The sequence below is a fragment of the Tursiops truncatus genome, chromosome 18 (assembly GCF_011762595.2).
Source record: "Tursiops truncatus isolate mTurTru1 chromosome 18, mTurTru1.mat.Y, whole genome shotgun sequence".
In the NCBI taxonomy this organism is placed as follows: domain Eukaryota; kingdom Metazoa; phylum Chordata; class Mammalia; order Artiodactyla; family Delphinidae; genus Tursiops; species Tursiops truncatus.
Genome location: NC_047051.1, coordinates 18,283,880 through 18,296,488, shown reverse-complemented (window position 1 = coordinate 18,296,488; position 12,609 = coordinate 18,283,880). Strand labels below are relative to the sequence as shown.

Genomic DNA, 12,609 nt, shown 5'->3' with positions numbered 1-12,609 from the left:
TGCTGTATCATAGTAACTGAGAAGAAAAACCATATCATCTTAATAAATTATGACAGGTATTTGATAAAATTTATCACCCATCTCATTTAAAACTCAAAACAAATTAGGAATAGAAAGGTAATTCCTTATTTGACAGTTTTGTATTAAGTGCAGTACTATCACTAAACAATAAAAGCGCTTCTAGTCAAAGCAAATACAAGTCAAAGTTGCCAGTTTTCCCCACCTTTATTTGACATTATTCAGGAAGTTACAGCTAATACAGTATGATTTGGAATCAAAACAAGAGGTAGAGCTATGGTGGCTGGGCTGGGGGAGCAAGATTATCATTTTTTAGAGATGACATGATTTTCTATTTAGATAACTTGATAGAATCAACTATAAACACGATTAGAACTAAAATTAGAGTTCAATAAAGCAACCAGATTCAGACTAAAGGTATTCTTTGAAGCAGAGGTCACCCTAACCGCCCTTTACCTCTACCACACAATAACGAGAAATGGGTAGAAAATAAAAAATGTGTTGATTTTATGTAGCATCTTAAATTTCTAAAACTCTTCAGTTGTCCTGAACTGCAGACTTTTCTCTCTCCCATCTTAATGTCTGTAATGGGATTTTTCTCTCTGTTTATACTCTTTCAGTATTAAATCTAAGCAGTAGTAGTGCCAAAATCTTTAAGGAAGTTTAGCAGCTATCTAGGTGGTTTGGGGATGGGTAGGGACCTTTTCTTGAAACTGTTTGCATAGAACTTTTCATAGGTTGAGGAAAGCTGCCAGTTATGCATATCAAAGATCAACCTATTTCCACCGCCGCCAGTCCCCCCATAGAGATTGTGGGATCCATACCTGGAAAGAGTTTCTTTTACTAAAAGCCAGAGGTTAAGCATCAGCTATGAAACAGGGTGCTTAGTTCAAGAAGCTATACAGAGATGCCCGCTCTTCAGTTTTTGAATTCTGCGTTAATGAACAGTGAGTATCATATAAAAGATGTGTTATCTTAGACTTCTCTTGAGATTCATGACATGCATGTAACAAAGATGATTTTTAATGTACACTAGCTAATATGTTACTATCAATTAGGAATTAATGTGGATTTCTTCTTACAGTAATGTACAATGATATATAATAACTTTCTTTTAGGGAAAAGGAAATGGAGAATTTTGTCAGTGTTACACAGGCTTACAGAAGCAATTTAAAATTACTAAACTGTCACCAGCAATGGGTTGTAAATTTAGACTATCAGCCAAAAATGACTATGGTCCAAGGTAAGATACATTTTAATGTAGATATTTTAGACTATTCATTTGTATAAATTATTCACAGTCCAAATTATCCACTAAAAATTCTGCCTTAGTTATCACTTCGTTGCTATAGTTAAGATGTGTTACTAACCTAGCAAAGCTATGAGAGAATTTGTTAATTACATAAACTGCAGTTTTAAAACAATACTAATTCACTTTTAGGTATCTGACCTGGTTACCATAAAGATATTACCAAATCCAAGATATATTACTGGATTATAATTAGTTATCAAAATTATCCTTTGCCCCAAAAATGTCACTTATCAAAATGAGTTCTTTGGCTATAAAAAATAACTATTTTTCATTCCTTCTTAAAAACCATTTGCTTCAACAGTGGTTTTAGTGAAGAAGTCTTATATTACACCTCAGGCTGTGCCCCTTCTATGCCAGCAAGTCCTATATTAATTAAAGCTGGGGTTACTTGGTTATCCTTACAATGGAGTAAACCCTCAGGAACACCATCAGATGAAGGAATTTCTTATATTTTAGAGATGGAGGAAGAAACTTCAGTAAGTATGTATTTTAAATATGGTATTTAAAACATTTCAGTGTGACATTAATCCTGATACAGTAAATATTGCCACAGTAGTTAGATCGTTTCCCAGATGCTTTGAAACCTTGGTTGGTTACTGTTTGGGAGGGACTGGAAGTGAGGGACAACTCAGCCTTTTGTTTTCTTGATGTGTTGGAGGGGGTTTTGGTTTTTATGTGTGTTTGGATACATTTTATGCCTGGGAACAACACAGACTACACTTTAAGTATATATGTTTTGGGGAAAATAAAGAGAGGGAAGGATCACCACAGCCTTAGACTAAGCAACTCTAAAAGATAAGAAAAGAGAATGTCTCCCTTCTCCAACTGTGTTCATGCATTGCTTCTCCAAGTGCCACAGAAACTTTGAAGAGCCTCACAGACTATATAGTGCAGCCTGAATCTAGTTACCAGTGTCTCATCTCCTGTAAGCTAGACCTGAGCTAAACAAGAGTTAGGCTGTCTTCTCCTAGTTATATATAGTTCCATAGCTTTTCAGAGTTACTTTGAAGCAATATGAGTCAAAACTGGCTTGGTCCATAGACAACTAATGAGAACATACTGTATAGCACAGGGAACTCCATTTAATGCACTGTGGTGACCTAAATGGGAAGGAAATCCAAAAAAGGGGATATATGTATATGTATAGCTGATTCATTTTGCTGTACAGTAGAAACTAACACAACGTTGTATAGCAACTATACTCCAATAAAAATTAATTAAAAAAATAGCTTGGTCCATTCTAGGTGTATACCCAGAAGAATTGAAAATACATGTTTGTACAAAACTTTGTACACCAGTGTTCACAGCAGCATTAATCATAATAGCCAAAAAGTGGGAATAACCGAAATGTCCATCAACTGATGAATGGATAAACAAAGTGTAATATATCCGTGCAGTAGAAAACCATTCAGCCACATAAGGGAATGGAGTACTAACATATGCCACAACATGAATGAGCCTTGAAAACATTACGCTAAATAAAGAACCCAGTCACAGAAAACTGCATATTGTGTGATTCCATTTCTATGGGTATAGGCAAATCCATAGAGATAGAAAGTATATTGGTGTATAAGAAAAGAGAGAAAGTGACTGCTAACCAGAAAGTAAAGTACAGGCTTTATTCTGGAACTAGGAATTATGGTTTGGGAATTATATCTCAGTCTTTTTAAATTTTAAAAATAACATTGGGAAAGTATAAGCGTTGTCCCTGGGGCTATAAATAATGCCAAACTAAATAATGCCAAACATAAGTGACATCACAACCTGCCAGCACAACCAACTATTCACCTATGCACCTAAACACAGTTATGTGTTCAGGGAAAGTTAAATATGTTAAATAGTTACGGTTTTGTTTAGCTCTTGCAACATCTGTCTGGGAAATTCCTGTTAGTTCTAGGGATAAGCTTACTGATGGTGATGTTACCATTGTCTCTCATTTTCCCTCAACACAAAGATCTTCTCTTGGCTACTGTATTTACTGAGAATAAGTGGTCTTCCCCATCCTCCTACAAATGTTCAGTAGCATTTCTGGATCTGTCTACTCAAGATAGAAGCGTCAAGGTGAAGATTACCCTCAACCAAGCATTAATCACATTGCACGTAACAGAAGATGAAGAGGACCTGAGTCTTTTCACATATTCCTTATTCCCCATATTTCTGCTGTTAGACCTCTAATGAAGACTTATTTTCCCTTTCCAGGGATATGGTTTTAAGCCTAAATATGATGGAGAAGACCTTGCTTACACAGTGAAAAATCTCAGACGTAGTACAAAGTATAAATTTAAGGTAAGCTTTGAAAACCCTTGAAAGATTTGCTTGTTGTTCTTATTGTTCCTGTTTTAAAGGCAGGTACATGCCTCACTCCTGTGGGATTTTTTGGGTTTTTTTGCGGTACGTGGGCCTCTCACTGTCGTGGCCTCTCCCGTTGCGGTGCACAGGCCCCGGACGCGCAGGCTCAGCGGCCATGGCTCACGGGCCCAGCCGCTCCGCGGCATGTGGGATCTTCCCGGGCCGGGGCACGAACCCGTGTCCCCTGCATTGGCAGGCGGACTCTCAACCACTGCGCCACCAGGGAAGCCCATTCCTGTGGTTTTATTTATTTATTTATTGCGGTACGCGGGCCTCTCACCGTTGTGGCCTCTCCCGCCATGGAGCACAGGCTCCGGACGTGCAGGCTCAGCGGCCATGGCTCACGGGCCCAGCCGCTCCGCGGCATGTGGGATCCTCCCGGACCGGGGCACGAACCTGCGTCCCTTGCATCGGCAGGCGGACTCCCAACCACTGCGCCACCAGGGAAGCCCCCTGTGGTTTTAAATCTTAAATATTTTGGCCTTTTCAAATGAGCTTTAGTAAGTTTTACTTTCTTACTATATAATAATGCTTCTCAAACTTTATTTAAATTCAAAACAGTCTCAATGTTTTACAGGAGTCTTATTTGCAAAACGTGAACAAAACATCTTTTAAAATGTGGATGTCAAAAAAAAAAGTGGATATCATTGAACATAGAATATGCTTTTTTGGCAGGTATATCAGAAAAAAGTAATGATATTTTAATGCTCTATCTAGTGGTGCACAGTTTCAATTGTCCAGTCACTAGTAGTTACTTGATGAAGGTGATATCTACCATGTTTCTTCACTGTAAAGTTGTTCTTTTTCTCTTTGTAATAAGTATTTTGTGAATACTCTGTAGACATCTTGTTCCTCATCAAAGTTTCACCCACTAGTTTTAACACCCATTGATAATTCTTGCCTGAATCAGTTATTCAGTAATCATGATTAATGGTTGCCAAGTGGTGATTTTTTTAATTTTATCATTCCTTCTACATTTATTAATTTGCATTATACTATAAGGAAAAGCTTTCTTTTCTCATTTATTTATATCAGTATGAACTCATGGATTCCTGTTTACTGAGTGGGTTATATTTTGTTGCTATGGCTATCAGTTATGAGGTTCAAATTGTCTTAGATTTGGGAGCCCTTGTCAGGCTGACTTATGAATTTTTTTGACATGTCCCCACCCCATCATTCTTTGAGCCCACCCTTTCTGGAACATGTTATTTCATTCTCATCTTGTACTTTCTCTTCGTCAACCTTGATACTGGCCATTTCTCAAAGCACCTGGGTCCTTTAAGTGGACAATGGTATTTAGAAGTCAACATCTGGGTAGTAAGTATACTTAATGCTATAAGGGTATTGGTACTCCTGGGCATCCTCTCAGTGGACAAGGCTAAGAACTAGATGTATGTGTGTTTGTCTTGTGTGTGTGTATACACACACACATACACAATTTACATGCACAAACACATTTATATTCTTATTTCTAGAATATCTATTTTTAAAAATCATGAGTTTGCACCAAAAACCTCCATTTAATCTAGTGCCATGGGTTAATTCTAATTTTCTCCCTTTCCTTATTTCTAACTCCCATCATCATCAGTGAGAAACTTTACCCCACATATGTTCACAATATTTACTTATTGGATGAAACTCCTCCTCTTTCCTTTATATCCTTCCCTAGAGTCCTATTCAGGGTGCTCAAGTTTCTACTAGGCAGACGCTGCTGCTTCCACCCAACCTACCTCATGTCATTCTTGCTTGCTTGAGGCCTGGAGACTCTACGTCTTGCTCACTTGAAGCAGTAGCAAGCTTTGAAAATTCTTCTCCTATGGAGACTCCTGAAAATTCTGTATCTTTCCTAGTATTTCATCCATTCTAAGATATATTTTAGCTCCAACTTGGTTGGTGATATGCATTGCTATTTCTTGGTAGACAGTGCTTGAATTAGCTAATATTACCAGTTAATATAAGCCAGCCTACATTTTTATGCAGAGGTTTTCCCCAGACTGTAACAGGATGCTTATTAGTTGATAAATTCAACATTTGAATTTTCCTACCATTGCTTGTTTAAACAACTTATTTCAAATAAATGATAAAAGCCATCGTAAATTGTTTTCACTATTAAAAAGCAAAAGATAACTTTTATTACTCCTTGAGAACCTATGAAAGAAAATTTTAATGATAATGGGAAATTTGATTATGCAGTGCATAATGATTATATTTGTCATGCTTTATTTTGTATATTAGCTTCATTTTTAAAACTTCTGATAACACTGGGTCATTTTAATTTTCAAATACAGTTTTTATTATTGACAAGATTTATAAAATACCTAAGAAGTATTATGTACATTTATTCTAGTTTTCCTCTTATGGTGTTGGATTGCATTTTTGCTTTAGGTAATGATTATCATACCAGCAGATCTTCAAAAGAGAAGTTGTTAATGTCTTTATAATCTGCTAAATTTATTTAAAAATTCTGGGGGTAAGGCCTAGCAATCTATATTTTAGTAGGCTTTTCAAGTGATTCTGATGCTTGTGAAAATTTGAGAACCACTGATCTAGAGGAGGGAAAAAAATATTAGGAAATAGAAAATGGTGACTGTATGAAGTTTTCTAGAAGCTCAAACATTTATTTTGAATCTGCCATGCACTGGGTGCCAGCTGAGGTGGGGTTGAATCATTAAATCCTACTTCTATTGTTTGAGTGAGTCTGCCTTTCTAGCTTGACATTTGCAGTCTCCTCTTTCAAGCAAACATATCAAAATAAAATCTTAACACTCTAAAAGAAATCATAGAATACTAAGCAAAAGCAATAAAAATATTATAATGAAGGAAGTAGTGACTAAATAGTATATTATTGTTTGTAAAGAAACAATAAGGGTACGATTAACATAAAATTCTAATTTGAGCAAGTTTACCAAATGCCAGAGTTCTAGGTTGTACAGTAAGGACAATCCTAGGACACTCAAAATACTAAAACAAAATTAGAACAAAAAAATTTAAAGGACAAAAGAAAAATGAAAATAAAACTTTAAAGCATAAGAGAGCAATGAGAATTCTTAAAATCATTTCAAATTCAGAGTGATAAACAACTGAACAATGCTAATTCCATCCAGTGGTTCACTTGGAAGCTGGGCTAGGACCTAGTGTCCAGATTTTCAAGAAAGAGTTAAAACCGTCAGAGACTAGTGGCCAGTCCCTATGACTTTGGGCCACTAGAAAACTAATGCCTTATTTCCTGAAGTTCCTGAAAAAATATGTTTTCAAGTAGCAAGGCTTCTAAAAGTCAGGGTCTGAGTACCTTGAGCTGAGAACCCTTAGATACCTTTACTTCAGCTTGTTACTTGTTTTTGAGGCCTTCTCACAGGTGAAGAGAAATCAAAACAGTATCTGGGTCCATCAATTTCACTTATCTTCCATCCTTGAAATTTGCTCATACATCAGCATCTATGACAGTACAGAGTCACGTTCCCTCTTCTTTCTCATCTTGTCTGTTGTCATTTTATGACGTCTCCCTTTCTCCTCTGCCCTATCTAAGTGTGGCCCAAGTTTAGTCCTTAGTTCTACCTGGAATATCCCTTTCTGCCTTGGATATATCATCTCTTTGCCTTATGCGAGCTGTCATTTCTGTCCTAAAGAGTACTAAATCTCCAAACCTGTTCTGTATCACTTTCAAGCTAATTGCTCACCTTCTAATCCAAGTTATATTTTATACCTAATCTGTCTGAAACACAGCTTTGCCTCCAAAATATAATTTCCTTAATTTGCTATAAGGTTCTTTATATCACTTTCAAGCTAATTGCTCACCTTCTAATCCAAGTTATATTTTATACCTAATCTGTCTGAAACACAGCTTTGCCTCCAAAATATAATTTCCTTAATTTGCTATAAGGTTCTTTATATTCCAACCCATTCAGTTTTTTAACTGCACTGCCTTTCACTTCTTACTTGAACTGGCTCCCTCACCACACTGAATACTCATCCTTCCCTGAGCAGAGCTCACTATTTATTATTCCCTTCTGCTCCTGTACTCACATCTTTCTATTCTCTCTTACCCAATCTTCCCCTTTTCACTGCTGTTGTCTGTGAAAACCCAGTTATCACTTCCATTTGCTTTTTCAGAGCCTTTCTGGACCATTTTAGGCCATAGTAATCTTTCTTCTGTTGCCTAATTCTTTTGATATGCATATTGCCTGTCTGCATAGAATCTGCACAAAGATTCTAAACTCTGAAGGTAAAAAGTGCACCACACCTAGAGTTACAGTGCTCACTCTGTGGTGGACAATAAATGAATGCTTTGATTATTCATAAAATTTGGGGGAAAATACGGTTTTATACCTTACTGGCTAACTGAAGTAAAAGGCAGTGCTGACATATATAGCTTTAAAAACATAATTAGTGGACCTTATGGTTTTTATGGAGTCTGCTTTTACTTTAAAAGCTTCCTCAGACTTCCCTGGCGGCTGGGGGGCGCGAGTTTGATCCCTGGTCGGGGAACTAAGAGCCCGCATGCGGCACGGTGCAGCCAGATTTTATTAAGTATATAATTTAAAAATAAGAGCTTCCTCTGGAGGGGGCACTGTAGGGGTAGGGGACTAAGAGGTACAAACTACTAGGTATAAAAAAATAAGTATAAAGACATACTGTACAACGCTGCCATATTTAAAATGGATAACCAACAAGGACCTACTGTATAGCACAGGGAACTCTGCTCAATGTTATGTGGCAGACTGGATAGGAGGGGAGTTTGGGGGAGAATGGATACATGTATGTATATATATATGGCTGAGTCGCTTTGCTGTGCACCTGAAACTATCATAACATTGTTAATTGGCTAAACTCCAATATAAAATTAAAAGTTTTTAAAAAAAAAGACATTGGGACTTCCCTGGTGGCGCAGTGGTTAAGAATCCACCTGCCAATGCAGAGGACACGGATTCGAGCCCTGGTCCAGGAAGATCCCACATGCCGCAGAGCAACTAAGCCCGTGCGCCGTAACTACTGAGCCTGTGCTCTATAGGCCGTGAGCCACAACTACTGAAGCCTGCACGCCTAGAGCCTGTGCTCCGCAACAAAGAAAAGCCACCACAATGAGAAGCCCGTGCACCGCAAGAAAGAGTAGCCCCCATTCGCCGCAACTAGAGAAAGCCCGTGCGCAGCAACAAGGACCCAACACAGCCATAAATAAATAAATAAATTTCTTTTTTTAAAAAGATATTGTACAATACAGGGAATATAGAAAATATTTTATAATAACTATAAATGGAGTATAACCTTAAAAAATTGTGAATCACTATACTGTACACCCTGTAACTTATACATCAACTATACTTCAGTTTTTTAAAAAAATCTTCCTCTAGTTGTGAGGTTTAAGTAAACACTGTACTATGTTGAAAGTGTTTTGACCCCCTTTGAAGTCTAATTTGTAAAGCAGCAGAGTGAGAAAACATCCTGAAATTCTATCTGAATATGTGGGAGGACTGATGAGGAAGCCTGAGCAAAACTGAACAACTGCACTAAATTTTACTGAGTTCTCATGGGTTGCATGAGTTATTTGGGGTAATAGATTTTATTTAGATCCTCGTCTGTAGTGTCACGTCATAGTGGTCCTCACCTATTGCTCATTCATTCTGCCAGTAATTATTGAGCATCTGCTCTACGATAAGCGCTCTTCTAAACAGTAAGAATTCAACAGTGATCAAAACAGCTAATATCCTAGTGGAAGGAATAGACGACAAACAAGCAAACGAACATTAGATAGGGGTAAGTGCTATGCAAGTTAACTAAAATAGGGTGAGTTGACAGAATGACTGGGTAATCGAGGAAGTTCTGGAAATGACATTTAAACAGATCTGAATAACAAGAAGGAGGTGGCATGTCAAGATTAAAAACAACATTCCAGGCAAAAGAAATAACTGCTAACGTAAAAGACTCGAACCTTTTGAGTGGAGGTAGTCAGGGGTGGAATCACATAGGGCTTTGTAGATAAGAATTTAGATTTTATTCTGGTAAAATGAGAAGCCATGAAGCTGAGAAGTGATAAAGTCCCTCTGGCTGCCATGTAGAGAATAGATGAGGTTAAGGAAAGGAATGGAAGCTGAGAAACTAATTAGTAGTATGTTACAGTCATTCAGCAAACATCAAATAAAGGAGGCTTTAACTAAGGTTGTGGTAGGTATAGAAAACAGAGAAGTGGAGGTAGAGTACAGGATTTACTAATAGATTTGACAAATAAGTTTAGAGAAAGGATCAAAGATCCTTCTAGATTTTTGGCTTGAGTAACTAGGTAAATGGTAGTAGTGCTTATTACTGATGGGGAAGAACAGAGATGGAGCAGGTTTGGAGAAAAAATCATATCAAGTTTGATACTGGACTTGAGGAACTTTAAGTTCAGTAGAAGAGATAGGTAAAAATATAAACATAGGGCTTTCCTGGTGGCTCAGTGGTTAAGAATCCACCTGCCAATGCAGGGGACACGGGTTCGAGCCCTGCTCTGGGAAGATCCCACATGCCGCGGAGAAGCTAAGTCCGTGTGCCACAACTACTGAGCCTGCGCTCTAGAGCCCGTGAGCCACAGCTACTGAGCCCGTGTGCTCTGAGCCCGTGCTCTTCAACTAGAGAAGCCACCGCAATGAGAAGCCTGCACACCTCAACGAAGTGTAGCCCCCGCTTGCCGCAACTAGAGAAAGCCCATGCGCAGCAACCAAGACCCAATGCGATCAAAAATAAGTAAAATAAATAAGAATTTTAAAATATATATGTAATTAAATTTCTGAAGTGAAAAATATAATTATATTGAATAAGTATAAATTATTATAAATATGAATTATATTTATCTATTGTTGCACAACTTAGCTTGAAAAAAATGAACATTTATTTAGCTCACAGTTTCTGTGGGTCAGGAATTCAGGACAAGCCTGGCTGGATGGTTCTGATGCAGGGTTTGTATGAGGTTGCAGTCAAGATGTCATGTGGGGCTACAGTCCTCTGAAGGCTTGACTATGGCCGGAGGATGTGCTTTCAAGTTCACTCAAGTGAACTTTTTGCCAGGAGTCCTCAGCTCCTTGCTGTCTCTTGGTCAGAGGTTTTGGTTCCTCACCACATGGGCTTCTCCATAGGGAAGCTACACATACCATCATTTCTTCTACATTGTCTGTCAGAAGCAAGTCATTAAGTACAGTTCAAGGGAAGAGGAATTAACCTTTATCTTTAAAGAGAGGAAATTCAGAGAATTTGTGGGCATTTTTTTAAACCCCTGAAGAATAATAAAAGAATAAGTTAAAGCAAGCCTAAAACCCATCAAGTATCACCAGATTATAGCTTGTTCCAGTGATGACTCTTGTTTAGTATCAAAATGTTAGACTTATACTTGTATTTTCAAGACTGATTCTAAAAGGGGATTATTTTATACCTGAATTTTCTTCATATATGCTAAGTCCCTTTTTTTTTGTTTTTGTTTTTATTTTTTAAATTGGGGTATAGTTGTTTTACAATATTGTGTTAGTTTCTACTGTACAGCAAATTGGTGTTCCCTGTGCTATACAGCAGGTTCTCATTAGTTATCTATTTTATACATATTAGTGTATATAGAGACGTAGATGGATCCCTTTTTGTTTTTAATGCTGAGTCCCTTTTGAAGACAAGCAATTCTCACATAAATCATTTTACTGAGCCTAGTTGTCTCTCATCACTTTTGGTCGTTAAGCCAATATCATTAGGTATCAAACATTAATTATTTTATGTCTTTGTGTTCTCATCATAGGTTATTGCTTATAACTCAGAAGGTAAAAGTAATCCAAGTGAAGTAGTTGAATTTACTACATGCCCTGATAAACCGGGAGTACCTGTAAAGCCCTCAGTTAAAGGAAAGATACATTCACATAGTTTTAAAATAACTTGGGGTAAGATATTATGCATACTTGTATATCATTACCTTTATATTTAATTAAAATGATTTGAATATTTAGATCATTTTTAATATACTTGAATAAATTTGTTAGCTCAAGTAAGTTCAGTAAGAAATGTGAGACTCATTTACTGTTTGAGGATGGCGTTGTAGTCACACATACTAAGTTCAGATTTGATGGAGGAAGAACTTGGGGTCCACTGTAGAACTTTGAGCAGGGGCAGCAATGTGTGAAATGAAAGATTACTGAACTTGTAGCTACAGTTTCTTGTCATCCTGGTTTTCACGAGAAATTAAAATCACTTATTCATTTAAAACAAAAATTAATTGAGCACCTGCTTATGTACTACCTTATGCAAAAATGAGAGTAAATGAGATGCTGGAGTTAACTTTTTAAAAAATCATTGCAGGTGATTCTTCTTTCTTTTAGAGCAATCCTGAGTTTGGTATTCTGTCTATTATGAGTTTATGTGATTTTTTTAATTGTGTATACTCTGCCTAATAACACTTTTGCTTCTTTGGATAGACCCACCAAAAGACAGTGGAGGGGCAGCCATCAATAAATATGTAGTAGAGATGGCAGAAGGTTCTAATGGTAAGAATATCTATTAAAAATTGATATTTATACCAGTCTACCTTTACTCTTCATGATTTTAAATTTTGTATAATCTCTTTTTTTTCCTCTTGATTTTTTCCTTTGTTTGTAGCATTTAAGATTTTGTCTATTATGACCCACTTTAAGTTGTAATCTCCAGAAATACAGTGACTCAAATGCAAGGCTGTTGTATAGCTATATTATTTTCTTATTTTTTTCCCTCCTTTGTTTGCACTACTCAGTTCCAGTATACCTAAAGTCTTCTGAAGGTTAGCTTACTCAGTTAGATTTATACCCAGATGTATCAGAAAAACCATCTTCTAAAACTTAACTTACATTATACTAGTTTTAGTAATAAATTCTTTGTCTAGTAAAATTTATTCTTGAATCACACATTTAACAATCTTTATTTCTATCAAATGGCCTATTTCCTTGCAAAAA

General features: G+C 36.9%; 1 protein-coding gene and 1 long non-coding RNA gene across 6 annotated transcripts in view; one reads left to right on the top strand and one right to left on the bottom strand.

Moving 5' to 3' along the window:
• The window catches only part of LOC141277036 (uncharacterized), a 56,985-nt gene that overhangs the window by 10,153 nt on the left and 34,223 nt on the right, over window positions 1-12,609 (bottom strand). The gene's annotated exons all lie outside the window — the stretch shown is intronic.
• FNDC3A (fibronectin type III domain containing 3A) overlaps window positions 1-12,609 on the top strand; it is a 160,816-nt gene that overhangs the window by 123,693 nt on the left and 24,514 nt on the right. For all 4 annotated transcript variants that reach the window (XM_033843362.2, XM_019936589.2, XM_073795186.1 and 1 more), the window contains 5 exons: window positions 1,137-1,261; window positions 1,632-1,806; window positions 3,530-3,616; window positions 11,430-11,568; window positions 12,100-12,168. In XM_033843362.2, coding sequence (XP_033699253.1) covers window positions 1,137-1,261; window positions 1,632-1,806; window positions 3,530-3,616; window positions 11,430-11,568; window positions 12,100-12,168 — 595 coding nt within the window. The remainder of the gene's footprint in view (window positions 1-1,136; window positions 1,262-1,631; window positions 1,807-3,529; window positions 3,617-11,429; window positions 11,569-12,099; window positions 12,169-12,609) is intronic.